This window comes from Semicossyphus pulcher, unplaced genomic scaffold (assembly GCF_022749685.1).
Source record: "Semicossyphus pulcher isolate SPU_LCO1_2020_fin unplaced genomic scaffold, fSemPul1.0.p SCAF_10, whole genome shotgun sequence".
Taxonomy (NCBI): Eukaryota; Metazoa; Chordata; class Actinopteri; order Labriformes; family Labridae; genus Semicossyphus; species Semicossyphus pulcher.
In genome coordinates, this window is record NW_027211604.1 from 1775751 (window position 1) to 1790333 (window position 14583).

The 14583-nt window shown below is 42.9% G+C and overlaps 1 protein-coding gene across 1 annotated transcript in view; it reads right to left on the bottom strand.

Moving 5' to 3' along the window:
- Positions 1-14583, bottom strand: part of LOC138598501 (polypeptide N-acetylgalactosaminyltransferase 10-like) — a 63546-nt gene that overhangs the window by 45161 nt on the left and 3802 nt on the right. Inside the window, exon 2 of the mRNA XM_069670298.1 lies at positions 1858-1960. Within this exon, the coding sequence (XP_069526399.1) occupies positions 1858-1960 (103 nt within the window). The remainder of the gene's footprint in view (positions 1-1857; positions 1961-14583) is intronic.

Consider the following 14583-nt stretch of genomic DNA (forward strand, 5'->3'; position numbering starts at 1 on the left):
TCAGTATGAAATGTGTGTCCACTCACTGTGTGAAAGTAACAAAACTACACTCAGGCAAATGCTTGATTTTTCAGTGACGGGTAAGTGGGCACTGTTGTCCCACAATGCATTTCACTAAGGAAACGGAGGCTCAACTCACAAGCGTAACAAATTCAAATAAATTGGAGGAGTTGGTGAGATGGCTGAAGAAAACAGCTCTAAATACCCATGAGCCTCAGTCGTCTTTGCCTGTGAGAGGTTCAAATCAGGACTGTATCGAAATCAAAACACATCCTGAAAGTAGTTTGAAACAAAACTTTGCACCACTGTTGCTGAATTTACCCAGAACCAACAGGAAGCTCATTTAAGCTCCAAAAGCATTCGATTCTGCAGGTTGTTAGTGGCACATCTTGCTGAAATTTGAGCTCTATATTTGATCGTTGTTACCCAAATGCAACTAGTTAGTCACAGTTAAGTTCTCACTCAGTGCATAAATAACCCAGCAGGCCGTGGCAGAGGGCTGTCCATCTTTAATTCCAGTTCTGCTCGAGGTTTCTGCCTGTTTAAAGTTGTCTTTGCCACTGCTGCCAAGTGCTTGCTTATTGGTGGATTAATATTAAACTGATTGATTGTATGTGTGTGACTATATTTTATGTTTAACCAGATGGAAAACTTCCCAATACAGCACATTTTAACAAAGTTTCAGACATACAACAGAAACAGTTACAAAACAAGGCAGCATGTTCTGGGTCACATAGCAAAAGTCATTAATCAAAGCATCTACAACCTGAAGCATCTTCCTCCAACGCCTTCAATCTTCTTTAAAGAGATTACGCAAGTAAGAGGGAAGCAAGCTAAGAATTGTCGTATAGATAAGGACAGTGATTTAGTCTACGGTCGGACAATGCAGGCCAGCCAACTCGAGCGTACAGTGAGCAATGATGAGTTATATGTTATATATCTTGATCAAGCAGAAGTGACAGAAACAACACACCTTGAGGTGTAGTGTAATGCCAAGTCATTTGATCCTCAGTGGATGTTTCACAGAAACCACACTACCACACTTTTTGTTCTGGGTTGAAACTATGACTTAGGAATAAATGTTCATTTAAGTTTTCCGTCTAAATAAAATCAGATCAGTTCAACCAGAAGCCGGTGTTATTATGGCATCAAACAAATGGGAATATGGTTCAAATGCATTCTGTAGATGGTTTCCCCAGCAGTCCCCTGGCTCAGCAGAGACCATCCCATCACAATCCTTCAATATGTTTGGGGATAAATTGTAGGATATGTTTCAGATAACTACAGTCTTCACAATGAAAACTCCAAAAGTAAGTGCAGAGCTTGGTTAAGTTGGTTGAACTATATCAAACATCTGTTGATAATTGTTGCTTTCTCGGCCTATGTTGGCCGCGAGCACCTCTAATGAACACAGAAACACAGCTTAAACCTTTGTTTTGTCCACTAAATCCTCTGAGTGATCCCTCATCCGGCTCATTTACCACTTAAGCACCACCTAATACCACATAAAAGCCTGTTAAATCTCTTACATTTGTAATAAAAAGCCAAAGGTATGTTTCCCACTGAAGCCTTTGGCCGAATCGATACTTATTGTAGGAGATTAACTGTGTTTAATTATGAAGTAAGAACTTTACTCGCAGCATTGATTTACACTGCTTCTGAGAGAGGAATGCACTTGGAAGGAATTAAGAGAATAGACGAGAGTGCTGCAGTGTGTGTGTGTGTGTGTGTGTGTGTGTGTGTGTGTGTGTGTGTGTGTGTGTGTGTGTGTGTGTGGCCTTGTGCTGAAACTGAGCAGATGTTCTCAGCAAACTTGCTCGAACAAAACTGCAGCCTCAGCAGAGATTCTGGACCTACCTGATCGAGCAGCATCCCTCCTCATCGCCTCGTAGTCGTGCCAGTCTGTCCGCCGCACGCCATCCAGTCCCAGCTGAGCAACTCTCCTCACCTGGTTCAACCCCTGCAAGAGCACGGAGGAAAAAAATACAACCCATTAAGACTTCCATCATGTCTTTTTCGCTGCCATTGAAATATACAAACCGAAGAACTGAATGTTTGGAAATATAGAGCTTGAAGTATTATGACATTGAAGGCTATTAGGCTTTTACTATGAGCGTGGTTTCACAGTTTACCTTGAATTACAAAAGAGGAAGAGGCCTTGTGGGATTAAATAAAAAGAACCTGATCCGTAGGAGACCACATGATTTATCTAATTTATTGTTGCAGTAAAGTGCCAAATAAAAGATACAGCTCTTATTTTTTTTCCAAACCCACATTTGAAGAGAAAAACAGATTTTTATCTGCCTCATCTTCCTCCTGGCTGCCAGACGAAATCTGCATGACAGCTGGGAGTTAACACAAAGGAAGAGAAAATCTGTTTTTTATTTGTATGACGCTTGAAAATGTCATCATTAGACAAAACACACACACACACACACACACACACACACACACCGAGACACACACAAACATGCAAACCCTCATCACCATATCCTATTATACTCTCCTCAGCATTAAGATGCAAAAGCAGCGTTTATGAAATCCTCTCAGCTTCAGAAATGACTTTCAGTGAATGAAGATATTACGGGATCACAGCACAACGGTAAAGTAATTAGCTCCTCATGGGAGGATGCAATTAGTGAAATATTGTTAACACAAACGACAACTCTAATTGCACGGAGCACTATTAACCAGGCTGTTGTGTTAGCTGATACCATAACGCAGTCAAACAAACCACTATGGCAGGCAATAAGAGCGTGTGTGTGTGTGTACATGTGAGTGTGAAGCATCTTCCGCAGCTTCAGTTTGCAAAACATTTCAGAGTCAACAGAGCCAATCAGCCAAGGTAAGTGACACTCTGCATTAGCAGTATACAGCCAGTCAACATACCTACATACTTACAACATATGTTTTTTAATGACAGACTGGCTGGATGTGAGGCTCAAGAGCAGGCATCCATCCAGCCATCCGTTTCCTATACAGCTTCCTGTTCAGGGTCGCGGGGGGGCTGGAGTTGATACCAGCTGTCATTGGGCAAGGGGAGGGGTTACACCCTGAAATGACCAACTGATCGCCAGTCAATCACAGGGCTGACACATAGAGGCAGACAACCATTTACACTCACATTCACACATACGGGCAATTTAGAGTCACCAATGAGCCTATCAAGCACGTCTTCAGACTGTGGGAGGAAGCCGGAGTATCCAAAGAGAACCCTTGCATGCACGGGATTCAAACCAGGAACCTTCTAGCTGTGAGGCGATGCCACTAACCACTGCACCACCGTGCAGCCATATGAAACACAAAGCTTCAAAACCACAGGCATCCAGGTTCAAGCACCATTTGAAACTCAGCATCTCAACTGTTCACAGCCTCCTGTTTTTAAACTAGTTAGTGGCAGATTAACCCGACTGATGGTATCCATGATGTGGTTAATTATGAACGTTTTGAAGAACGTAATTGAACAGGAGTAGCTACCACAACCATCCTGCAAGGTGAATTAAGAGATGAGGAGCATCATAGAGACGTTTTCAGAACTGATTTAAATCTACAGGACAACACGTCACATACGAGTCAGGCTAAGAATGCAAGTGTATGGCTTTCTGTGTCTGTTAAAGCGTTTCCTTTTTCTATTTGCAGTGTAATTATTTTACAACTTCATCCTTCTCTCCTCTGTTTTGCTTCCTCTTATTCTGTCACACCAGAACCTGACAGGAAGTGAGTGTCCACCCGTGTGCTTCCAGCTAAAATGAAGCGACTCTGCCAGCAGATGTAGAGGACCTTGCAGGGAACAAACAGCCAGGGGAATTTAACTCCCAGAAAAGCTGTCGTAATCGTTCAACACTAATATGCACAAAACGAGAGTGGACACCACATTAGCCCTGCATTCTAGTGGAACATGCATTTCCTCCCCACCATGGAGGAGCATTCATTTCCATTCAATTCATTTCACTGCAATTGATTTGAATTCAGTTCAGTTCGAATTTACTGTCATTCTGCATCACACCAGTGCACAGCTAGAGGCGGTACCTTTTCTCTCGAGGTTACACTGCGAGCCACACTACAGTCAATGGATTAAAAGAAAACACAGCAGAAGAAATGCACGCAGTGGAGTCCAATTTAAGTTGCAGCATTACATTAACATACTAGATCACATACGGGTGTTTCACATTCTGCTGTAGTGCCTCAGAAACCAAAGCATCTGTTGCAGAAGAGAGAAAGATGAAATTCTTTCCTCACAGTGAAGACAACACACAAGCTTGTAATGCAGCCATAAGACATGTAAACAGTGATTCTTTTTAGTGGTTGCAGTTCATCTTCTGTTTTTTTTCTACTATAGAAAATAATATATGTAAGAGAAATAAGGCTGTAAGGGGAAAGTGCAAGGCTAAACGCTATTTACTGCTACGCTTCAGTCACAGTGCTTTCATCAATCCAAGCAGTTGTTTGCAGCAAACAAGCTCTCATACACACACAGTTAGCAACTAGCTGGTGAAGAGAGTGAACATGTCACAGCTGAGGAGCCACAGACTTTCGGCAGAAGGTAGTGGAGACAAATGGAGCTTAAGATAAAGACTTAAATCCAGCAGTTGGACACAAATGGTGTGTAAATTGGATTTACCCTATGACCCCAAAATAAAGCTCCTGTTGTTACCAGGGTGCCGAGTGAGTTATGATTTCAACGCATGCCATGATGTGTTTCCCAAACCGTCTCAATCTTTGTCCCTAAGCCTATAAAACAAATAATAAACATCCCTTGAAACTATCCATCCATCCATCCATCCATAATCCGAAACAGACACTACGCAGATCCTTCGTTGTACGTATGCAACAACAAAAATACTCGATGTACTAGGAGTATAAAGTGCTAATAGACACACTTATTCAACAAAGCTTGGCAGCATCTGACACCGCTCAACCTTGACTGCAAGGCTGCAAAACCAGGTCTGATGATGAGCGTTCAAGATACAAACAAACCCTCCAGCAAACCTAACCATCATTTCTCTTCTGTCTCATGCGACACTAAACTAAACCCTTTCACGTCCACTTAACAGTTGAAAAAGATCCTATTCAACTGGCATCAGGAGTGCTAGGATTTCAAACAATGGAGTGAATCTATGTATTGTGTAGTTTAAGGTACATTACGAGCCACCTCATAAAAGCTGGTGTAAGTGGCATAAATATTGCAGGAAAGGGAAATAAAAACAGCAAACACAGCCATCATTAGTCTGCTCTTTGTGTTGCCTTCTCTGCCTCCCCGCTGTGTGCTCTGCTGCTACCTTCCTAATGGCCATTATCACGGGGACCAGGCTTCACGCTGCCACAAACAAATTTCTGCTCCGGGCTCTTTTCCACTCCATCAATATTCAAGGTGCAGCTTAAACTAGCTAATAGGGCACGGCTGGAGCTACACCACTCGCCATGTAGCCTGTGTTTTATCTGCAGCTAATTTGTCAATCATTGCCTTCAAAGCACAGAGTCAGATAAGTGACAGGCCTCAATGGTAAGTCATACGTTATCAAGAACAAACATTCAGCTTACAGCAGCGGGAGAGAGGGAGAGAAGTGGCCAATTTCACCTGCATGAGTGATCACTAATTGACTTTCATGTTACCTTTTAATAGTCTATTCATCTGATGTTCACAAAGGACCTGTCCTTGGATGGAGATAAACACTGTGAGCTCTTAAATCATCGTTTGAGTGTTTTTGTGTTAAAATAAAAGTGACAAATGTTGAGAAGGCAAAAAGAAAGGGTTTGACTTCTGACAGAAACAGAGTCAGAGGGCTGTTCTGTCCAAATCCAGTCGACCATTGGCAAAAACTGTCCTCCAAACAGCGACTGCCCAATCATTGCTTAGCAACTATAACCAGGCCGGGGGGGTCTGTCACACTTTGGATTTATCTACACGCTGAAAACTGTGCACAGGCCTCTAGTGAGTGTGATACTGTGGAATCTAATGAGCTGTGGGGGACATTTCTGTCACAGCATTTTCTTGAATTTTCATGTTGCACTTTAGGAATATAAAAGTTATATGATGATTAAACCTCTTCATTTGTTCCATACATCACTTCTTATTCTACACATACATGCTTACCATTGTGTGCCATCTCCCCCTGGTTTCTTAAAATGTCTCGCACGTCACTCGTGACCGGGCTTGAAAAGGTCTTCACAATGAAAACACAATGAAGAGAAATGCCATGCTAACCTCTGAGGCATCACTATTTCTCTGAGGCAGTGGCTTTATTCTTCAGTGGATGTTTCATGGCACAAGGGAGAAACTTTTGTCCTGAGAAATAAGTGACAGCAGAATCAGAACAAAATGCCAGCGACCTCTGAGGTCTCACTTGTACCTTCACATTTGGAAACTTTGCAAAGAGGAAGTTAAACCCGAGAGGTTAGACTGCCAGGTTGTTACCACACGTGGTGGTTGTCAGGTTCTGTGTTGTCTCTGTTTTAAAGCATGCTGAATAAATCTAACAGGGGGTGTTTGTATTGCTCTCTGTATTTGATTTATCATAACACTACAGTATGTATTCCAGGCTGTAATGCTGTGTTGCTGCTGCGAGAGGCACTCCCAAGAGTATAACCAAACTGCCAAGTCGACAATTTACAATGAATATGTAAACTAATGACGAGTGTTTCTTGGCAGAAATGAGCATTAACTCACAACAAGGTACAATTGTATTTCCATTTGTGGGAGAGGATGCACAGTATCAGTTGGTGTTTACAGTAAATAAGCTTCTGCTGGCTCGCTCTCCAGAGAATAGACTAAAAAAATGCAAGCTGTGCTTTCCTCTGGGCGGCTTGACTTTAAACAAAGATGTCAGGTATGAGGCAGGGAAGCATTAATAACGCCAGAGAGAGGCTCATGCCCAGTAGGAAGGCGTGCAAAATGTATGCATCCAATGTACCATAACTATTACATGTACAAATACAGTATACAGATATATTTCATGATGATGAGCATCACTGTTTTGGTCTCAGTTGGGTGTACAACATGACGCCATTCAAACAGAGAGATGTTCAAAGATGCAAACGAACCCTCCAGCAAACCTCACCATCATTTCTCTTCTGTCTCATGCGGCTCCCTCACTAAACTAAAGCTCCAGGGTGGTCTGACCCTTTCACGTCCACTTAACAGTTGAAAAAGATCCAATTCAACTGACATCAGGAGTGTTCAAATAAAATGTGGCATAAATAGTGCAGAACAGGGAAATCCAGAGGCATGCTAAATGTATACATCCAATGTACAATTACTATTACATGTACAAATACAGTATACAGATTTATTTCATACACATTAGTAGGATAGCATAGTTGGTCTATTAGTCCAACATTGTGGTCAGAGTGATGCTAAGCCTCAGATGTTTGATCAAGTGCCACCAACAGGTCAAAATATCCACTTCATTTTGACTTTAATTAATTACACCACAGATCCGGCCGTTATTCATTTAAAGACTAAATTGGAACAAACACACTTTCCAATGCACTACACACACATTGTATTTAGGAAATGGTAAATGCACTTATTCAGTGCTTTTCTAGTCTTCATAAACACTTTTTCACTTCTGTCACATTCACTGTTTCACCCTTACATTCACCCCCTGATGGCAGAGGCTACTATGCTCTAATCAGGATCTATAGGCACATTCATACACCAGGAGCAATGTGGGGTTCAGTGTCTTGCCCAAGGACATTTTGACATGTAGACTGTAGCCGTCAGGGATTGAACTGCCAACCTTCCGATTGAGAGACGACTGACTCTACCACTGAGCCACAGCCCCCCAATTTGTGTCATTTCATTTAACACTTGATTTCACGGGTATGCCTCCATACAAGGTACTGTGTCATAGGATCCTTGGACCATAGGATTGATAGGACAGCGTTGATGAGAGGAGAGGATCACATCACATTGTTGTCATTGTTAAACGTTTCATTCTCGTGCAACATGCTGGATAGTTTTAGCTATAAACAGCAGGAAGACACCAAATGAAATAATTGGAAAGACTTTTTTAAGTCCCGCGACTTTTTTCCTTTCCTTCAATGATTGCTCTTGGGATGTAAGAGGAAGCAACAAAAAAGTGCATCAAATTGAGGATCAATACTAGTGGATTATGAGAACATCGTCCCTTTTCCCCGAAAAATCATCCAAATGAATGGAATAAAAATACAACCTGTGCATGCCTTTTAGAAGCAGTTTATAAATTTGACAACCCTCATTTGTCAGTGCCTTCATAAAGCCAGCACACATCCCTGTTGGAAACATGAGTTTTAAGATTTAACAGCACTATAGTTAAACTTTGTTTACTTGGTTAAGTTTAGGGAATGATCGTTGACTCTGCTGCACGACAGTAAATAAAAAAGGTTTATAAAGTAAACATGAAACATAACTCTGACCCCCTTTGCGAGCAGCTGATCACTCAGAGGTTGTTGCACTTCTGCAAGTTGCCATAACGTTCTTCTGTCCGGCTCCAACTATGGAACAAAAGCTATACTTTTTTTTGTGGCTTTTAGATCTGCTGAGCCGAACGAAGATGAGGAGTGAAAAAGGAGCGATAGAGCACTGCTATTGAACTTCCTTTGTTTGGTGTAGTGGAGAAGCTAGTATTACCAGCAGTGCAGTAAGTCTGATAAGAACAGAGCTGCCCATTCTTTCTCTGAGGAGGACGACTCAGACCACCATGGGTCAATACTTCCCATTTCTGTTTCCTCTCCTCCAGAGAAGGGAAACTTCTCTGTTCTTTTTTTTTCTAATCCTTCCTGTTCTGTCAGATCAGACAGATCCACCTCAAAACCCCCAGAGACACAATTACCTGTCTTTTCCGTTTCACCTCATCCCTCTGTTCCTCCTCCTCCACCTTCAGCCGCTTCACAGACAAGTCAATCTGTGCCGGAGGCTCACAAATCCCTCGCTGCTTCTTCTAAGAACAAGAAAGTTCAGCGTGCACTAACTGACCTACTCTGGCTTCAGTTCAGTCAGAGAGAGGCCGGGCTAGAGGGTCAGATGACTAATCTTCATGACTGGCTATTCACAAGTCAAAACAACAGCTGGAAATGCTGGAATTGGAATTACAGCAAAGCTACCCAAGAGAGAAATCTTTTATTCCCTAAATTCCCTTTTATAGCACAAAATTGTGTCGTTTCAGAAGACAACTATTAGAAGATGGTAATAAAAAAAGCATCATTATGCACGTATGAATGTAGTTAAACTACCATCAAGCTACTGCAACATGTAGTCATCGCTTCGGGGAAGCATGTGTCACAGGAGCAGAAACAGTCCTCCGGGCAGCGCAGTCCTTTGATGAAACAGATGCAAATCGCTCCAGGCGTCCATTCTCCATCCTGTCTGAGCCAGACATGAGCTGGAGGCAGAAGACCCCCAGGCAAAGGCTCCTGCAGCGAGGCACTCCAAACCCCCCCTCAGAGAGGGGCTCAGCAAGGCCACTGCATACTCCATTATCCTCCAAAAGGAGTCATTATCCCGAGTCCCGCTGAGAGGGAGAGAGCTGGCAGAGGACCACAGAGAGGCCAGGACTCTGGGAGTCCTCTGCCTCCTGCGGGCTCAGATCCTCTGCTGAGATACGGATGGATTATATTGTGAACACTGGTCTTATAAATGTGTTGCAATGTTTGGACCGCCTGCTGTTTACATGACACGGCCAGAGAAGATTAATATTAATAAAATCAATCTAGATCAAAGCGTTGCCTCCTTTTTGATGTAAATTATGTCAAAGTGAAGATGGAGGACTGCTTTACTTCACCGAGAGCGAGGAGCAGCACCACGAGGCAGGCGAAGTGCAGCTGCTCTTTCAGAATGTTCTGTGCACCCGGTGTTTTTCCTTTTTTCAGTCAGAGAGAAGCACTTACAGAGAAAGGCTTCACTTTTCAGCCATGAGAAAGGAACGGTTGTGAAAGCGTTTACAAATTACAAACAAGGACAAAGAGGTAGAAAGTGATTACTGAAAAATACGAACGTTGTATATAATATGATAGTTCTCCAATTGTGCGGGAAGAGGACACTAAACAACTCATTTAAACACCTTATCTTTTTTACGGAGATCTGGTTTGAGAAGGTGAGGACAGTTTGATTTGGTTGCTCTTCAGGTTGAATTGAAGGATTGATAAACAGTGAACTTCCATCCATCCATCCATTATCTATACCACTCATGGTGTGGGAGGCTGGAGCCCATCCCAGCTGTCATTGGGCGAGAGGTGGGATTTCACTCTGGACTGAACGCCAGTCAATCACAGGGCTGACAGATAGACACCGACAGCCTTTCACGCTCATGCTTGCAATGTTAGAATTACCAATGAACCTAACGAGCATGTGTTTGGACTGTGGGAGGAAGCCGGAGTACCTGGAGGGAACCCACGCATGCACGGGGAGAACATGCAGACTCCACACAGAAAGGGCCCCTTTGTACAGCAACAGTACTAAATGAAGATAAAGAGGTTTGGCACCTTCATGGTTATGGGTTAAAGACTGACAGCCTGAGGCCAGAGGAGTGAAGGAATAGCTTTGAAAAGAGAAGTTGAACAATCACATTTGGGCTTCATGTGAAGGTTTCATAATAAGGCAAATCGTTGGCTACAGAGAAAACTTCTGCTCTCTCTCTCTGCAGCACTCCTTTGCATTTCAGCTTTCAGGCCTTGCATCTGCAAAAAACATCTGAGTACATAAAAACATAGTAAACAAACCCACAACAACAGCAAAGAGAAACATTCATGAAGCACACACCAAAAGCTACACATTAATAGGGATGATTTGCAGCCTGTTGTACGCGGCACAAAGTACAGAAGGAACCTCACAAACACACAGTGAGGAGGGCGAGCACCACAGCTACGCACAAACACACCTCCAGCTAAAAGCAGCCCTGCTATCAGCCGCTAACAGCCGACTGCAGAGAGCACATAAACAGCTTAGAGGTTATTAATGGCACTTTTTGGTATACAGCTTGAAAACATGCAGATAACTGAACTTAAACTTATGTAAATGCTGCTGAAGTTTTTGTTTGCTAGAGGTGGGAGAGGGAGGGGTGAGATTAACTCCTGCAAATCCTGTTACGAATTGCTGACGTCAAGTTTGGTTCAAGCCGACTGAATTATATAAAACTCTCAGGATGCTGCAAGGCTGCGTGCGAGTGCAGGGACGATGATACAAAGTTGTGACCAAGTGATTGAAGTTACTTGAGGTATCGTTTACAACTTTTTGAATGGAGCTGTTAGCTGACTTGAAACCATGTCGACATGATATAATCCATCTGCTGTCCTGCTAGCTGGACTCTGCAGCTGGACTACTTTCTACCAAAGATTTAGTTCCTGTATGAAAACTACAGATTTTTCCTTTAGTACCATCGTCAGAAAATGGTTTGAGTTTGGGATTTCTTTGTTAAAGAGAAATACTAACTGACAATAGTAATCACAAAATAAGTTTCACATGTGCACACATAGTCAAGCGTTAACGACAATGCTAACAGCAGAAGCTGTAATGATTCTGAATGTGCAGAATAACCAGGTTACATTTTAGTGAATTCAGTTGTCTGTTGACTTACAAACTAACTCGTGAAGTGAAGCTGTCATGAGACGTTGAGGTAGCATTGCATAAAATGGGAGCTTCATTCAATGCAGGGCTTTTTCAGAGCCAGTGCACTTGACCCTGAGCTGACACTATCTGCTGACTACTGTTACTAAACAACCAATTGAAAACATTTAGTTCACTTTATCTGTGGTACATCCTCGTGTAGTCGACAGTTTGCCTACAATTTCCCCATACTTCAAAGTATGGTGACTGGTAATTTACAGCTGTGTTGGCAATGCTGGGATCACAACCTGCACTGGATCCTGTCGTAAACCATGTGAGCTGTTCAAATAGGTCCTTATTAACGTGTTGGAGAGAGACAGCAGTACTGTACGGTGGCCATTAAGTGCTGAGCCGTGGTGTTAGCAGCTCAACGAATGGCATCCTGTCCTGTTCCTGCGGGCGAGGCTGACAGAGAGGCGACACTGTCAGCCCCCACAGCTGCCTGATCTGCACAGGCTGCACACAACAGCTCCAAAGCAAAGAGTGGAGCACACACCACTTCCTTCAACATTCATTTGAGCTGAGACAAAAACAGCCAGGTTAATTTCTGACTTGAGGAACAGCAAAACTTTACTCGCATCATATCACGTGATATTCATCATCAGCAGTTTTTGCACGGGAAATTTGTGCAAGCAACAATATATTTGAGTGCAAGCACAAACAGGGGGTATTTGAGCACAAGAGCAGGTTTTTGAGGGAAAGTATTACAATAAGTCATGCTCTCAAAATGAAAAAAAAACAGGCTCTTGAATAAAGATAGGGAAACAACTCATATCCCGTATGGTTGATACAACTACAGTCACCTTCTATTTCTGCTATCTTTGTATTAGTTGATCGTTTTTCTTTGCTGCACCCTGCAACGGAAAACTCAAGTGTCATCTTTACATTTCATGTATTTTGATGCGATTTCTAAACGACATTGCGACGATAAAGCCTCTTGCCTTATTTTTCTTGTCGCCATGTTTGTCTTTCGTCTTCGTCATACTTACCGTCTAAGGGAAGACCTTGAGAAAGGCACCGAATCCCCCACTGCTCGGGCGCATGTACATGGCATCCTGTTAGTGCATGTCTGAATCTCAGGGATTGATAAAGTATACCTTCCTTCCTTCCTTCCTTCCTTTTCCACACTTTGCAGACGTTTACAGTCCGACAAGAAACTTGAGAGGCGAGAGTGGAGTTGGAGTTGAGAGGCGACGTCTATGACCGCTTTGTTAGCTGCATGTTAAAAAGCATTAATAAAAAGCTAAATCCTCGTCAGATGATAGCTGATGGATCCTGGGAATGCATTGTGGCTGATGCCTTACGTTTCTTTTGCTCTTTACACGGAGTGTTCCTGCTTATAGCCAGTGCCCACTGAAAGACTGGTGGATAATAAAACTCAGACTACTCTCATCCAACACCAGAGATCTCTCTCGCCCCCTGATGTAATCTAACTATGAATTAAAAAGTGTTTTAGTTAGAGAGCTGGCTTATTACTGCTGTTATATTTAAATTATTGTGCATTATTCTTTTTCTGTAGTACAAACGGTGAATGAGAACAGGCTGATCTCTGTGTCAGCATCATGTTTTCAGAGCTACAAATAAAGCTCAAAGTCACATGACAGGCAGCAGCAGTGTCAGCCCTGCAGTCTGCTGGCTCCCTCTCTGTGAATGTCTCTCTGTCAGCAGAATTCAGGCTACAGAGGAGTGACTCATCCTGTTGCTTCAGAGCTTGGCTCAATTCAACATGGGGATACTTTAGGACAGATGTGGCCTCCACAGTCTCGCCTGATCCTCCTCCCAGCACCCCTACATTCTGCACATCTCCCCATCTCCAGCAGGCTGACGCTGCTCTGCCGGGCCTGAGCTGTGCTGAGGAGGAGAGACAAGTCGCTCCTTCCCATTACTACAGCGATCAATGCTCAGTATGGTTAGGAGGAGCAAATAAATTAGTTTAACACAAAAGGCTGTCAGTGTGCTGCTGAAAGGCATTTAGCTGCACTGGTTCATAAATATTAGAATCGGTTGGCCCCTAGGCATTTTGACTTTTTAAATAAGAACCAGCAAAACCAGCTTTTTCCTTCTTCACTTCTTTTTATTTTTTTACAATCTTATAATTGAAGTTAGACTCAGATTCACACACGGCACCCAAAAAGTGCTGCTCGACTCGGTTTGGGCTGAAATATTCAAACATTTCACCCACCTGGACAGAACTCGATCTGTGGACGCAACAACTGAAGGGATTTGGTTTGAAGTATAACACTCTCAATGATGAGTTCTTTTCAGTCAGCTAATTATTCTTCCTCCCACCTGTGACTTTTCTTCTTTCAGCACAAACCACACTTCCATTACTTGGAGAAGGGCTTGAAGAGAGCGACAGGTGTATGCGTCTCTTCAGCGATTGGTCTGATCTGATGGGAGAGTAAAAGGCTGCTGATTATTCCAAAACAGAGAACAGACCAGGTATGGAACAGCAGCCAGTACCTGCACAATGAGATTCTGTGCTTCATTTTGTTTGTTCGGAAATTCAATAAGAATCATTTTTTCTGATGGACACACAAATCCTTTGGGAAGTCAGGTGACCCAGTATAAATGCTCTTAAGACAGTGGAGATGCATCAAAGTCAAAACCCTGTTGCTTGCTTACAAAATATTTTTAAAAAATGGCTCCTGCCTACCTGAACGCCCTCATCCAGGTCTACACTCCGTCCCGCCCGCGGTTATAGTCTCTCCAACCTCAACTGCTGCTGCTGCTGCTGCTTTGCCCTTGAAGGAATACTTTGGAAAAAGCTGTATATACTGCTCCTCTGTAGGTGTATATAAGAACACTAAAGCCTGCTGCTTTGTAGGAGACAGCCACTGTCATTATACAATTGCTGCTCAGCCAATATATTTGCAAATGCTGTTGGCTGAGTTTCAGACCTATGTCCAGATGATGTGCTTATTAATATGAGAGAGTTTGTGAACACACTGAGTTTGTGGGTCAGTGGTGGATTAAGAAGTGGATTAAACGGCAGGGGTGTT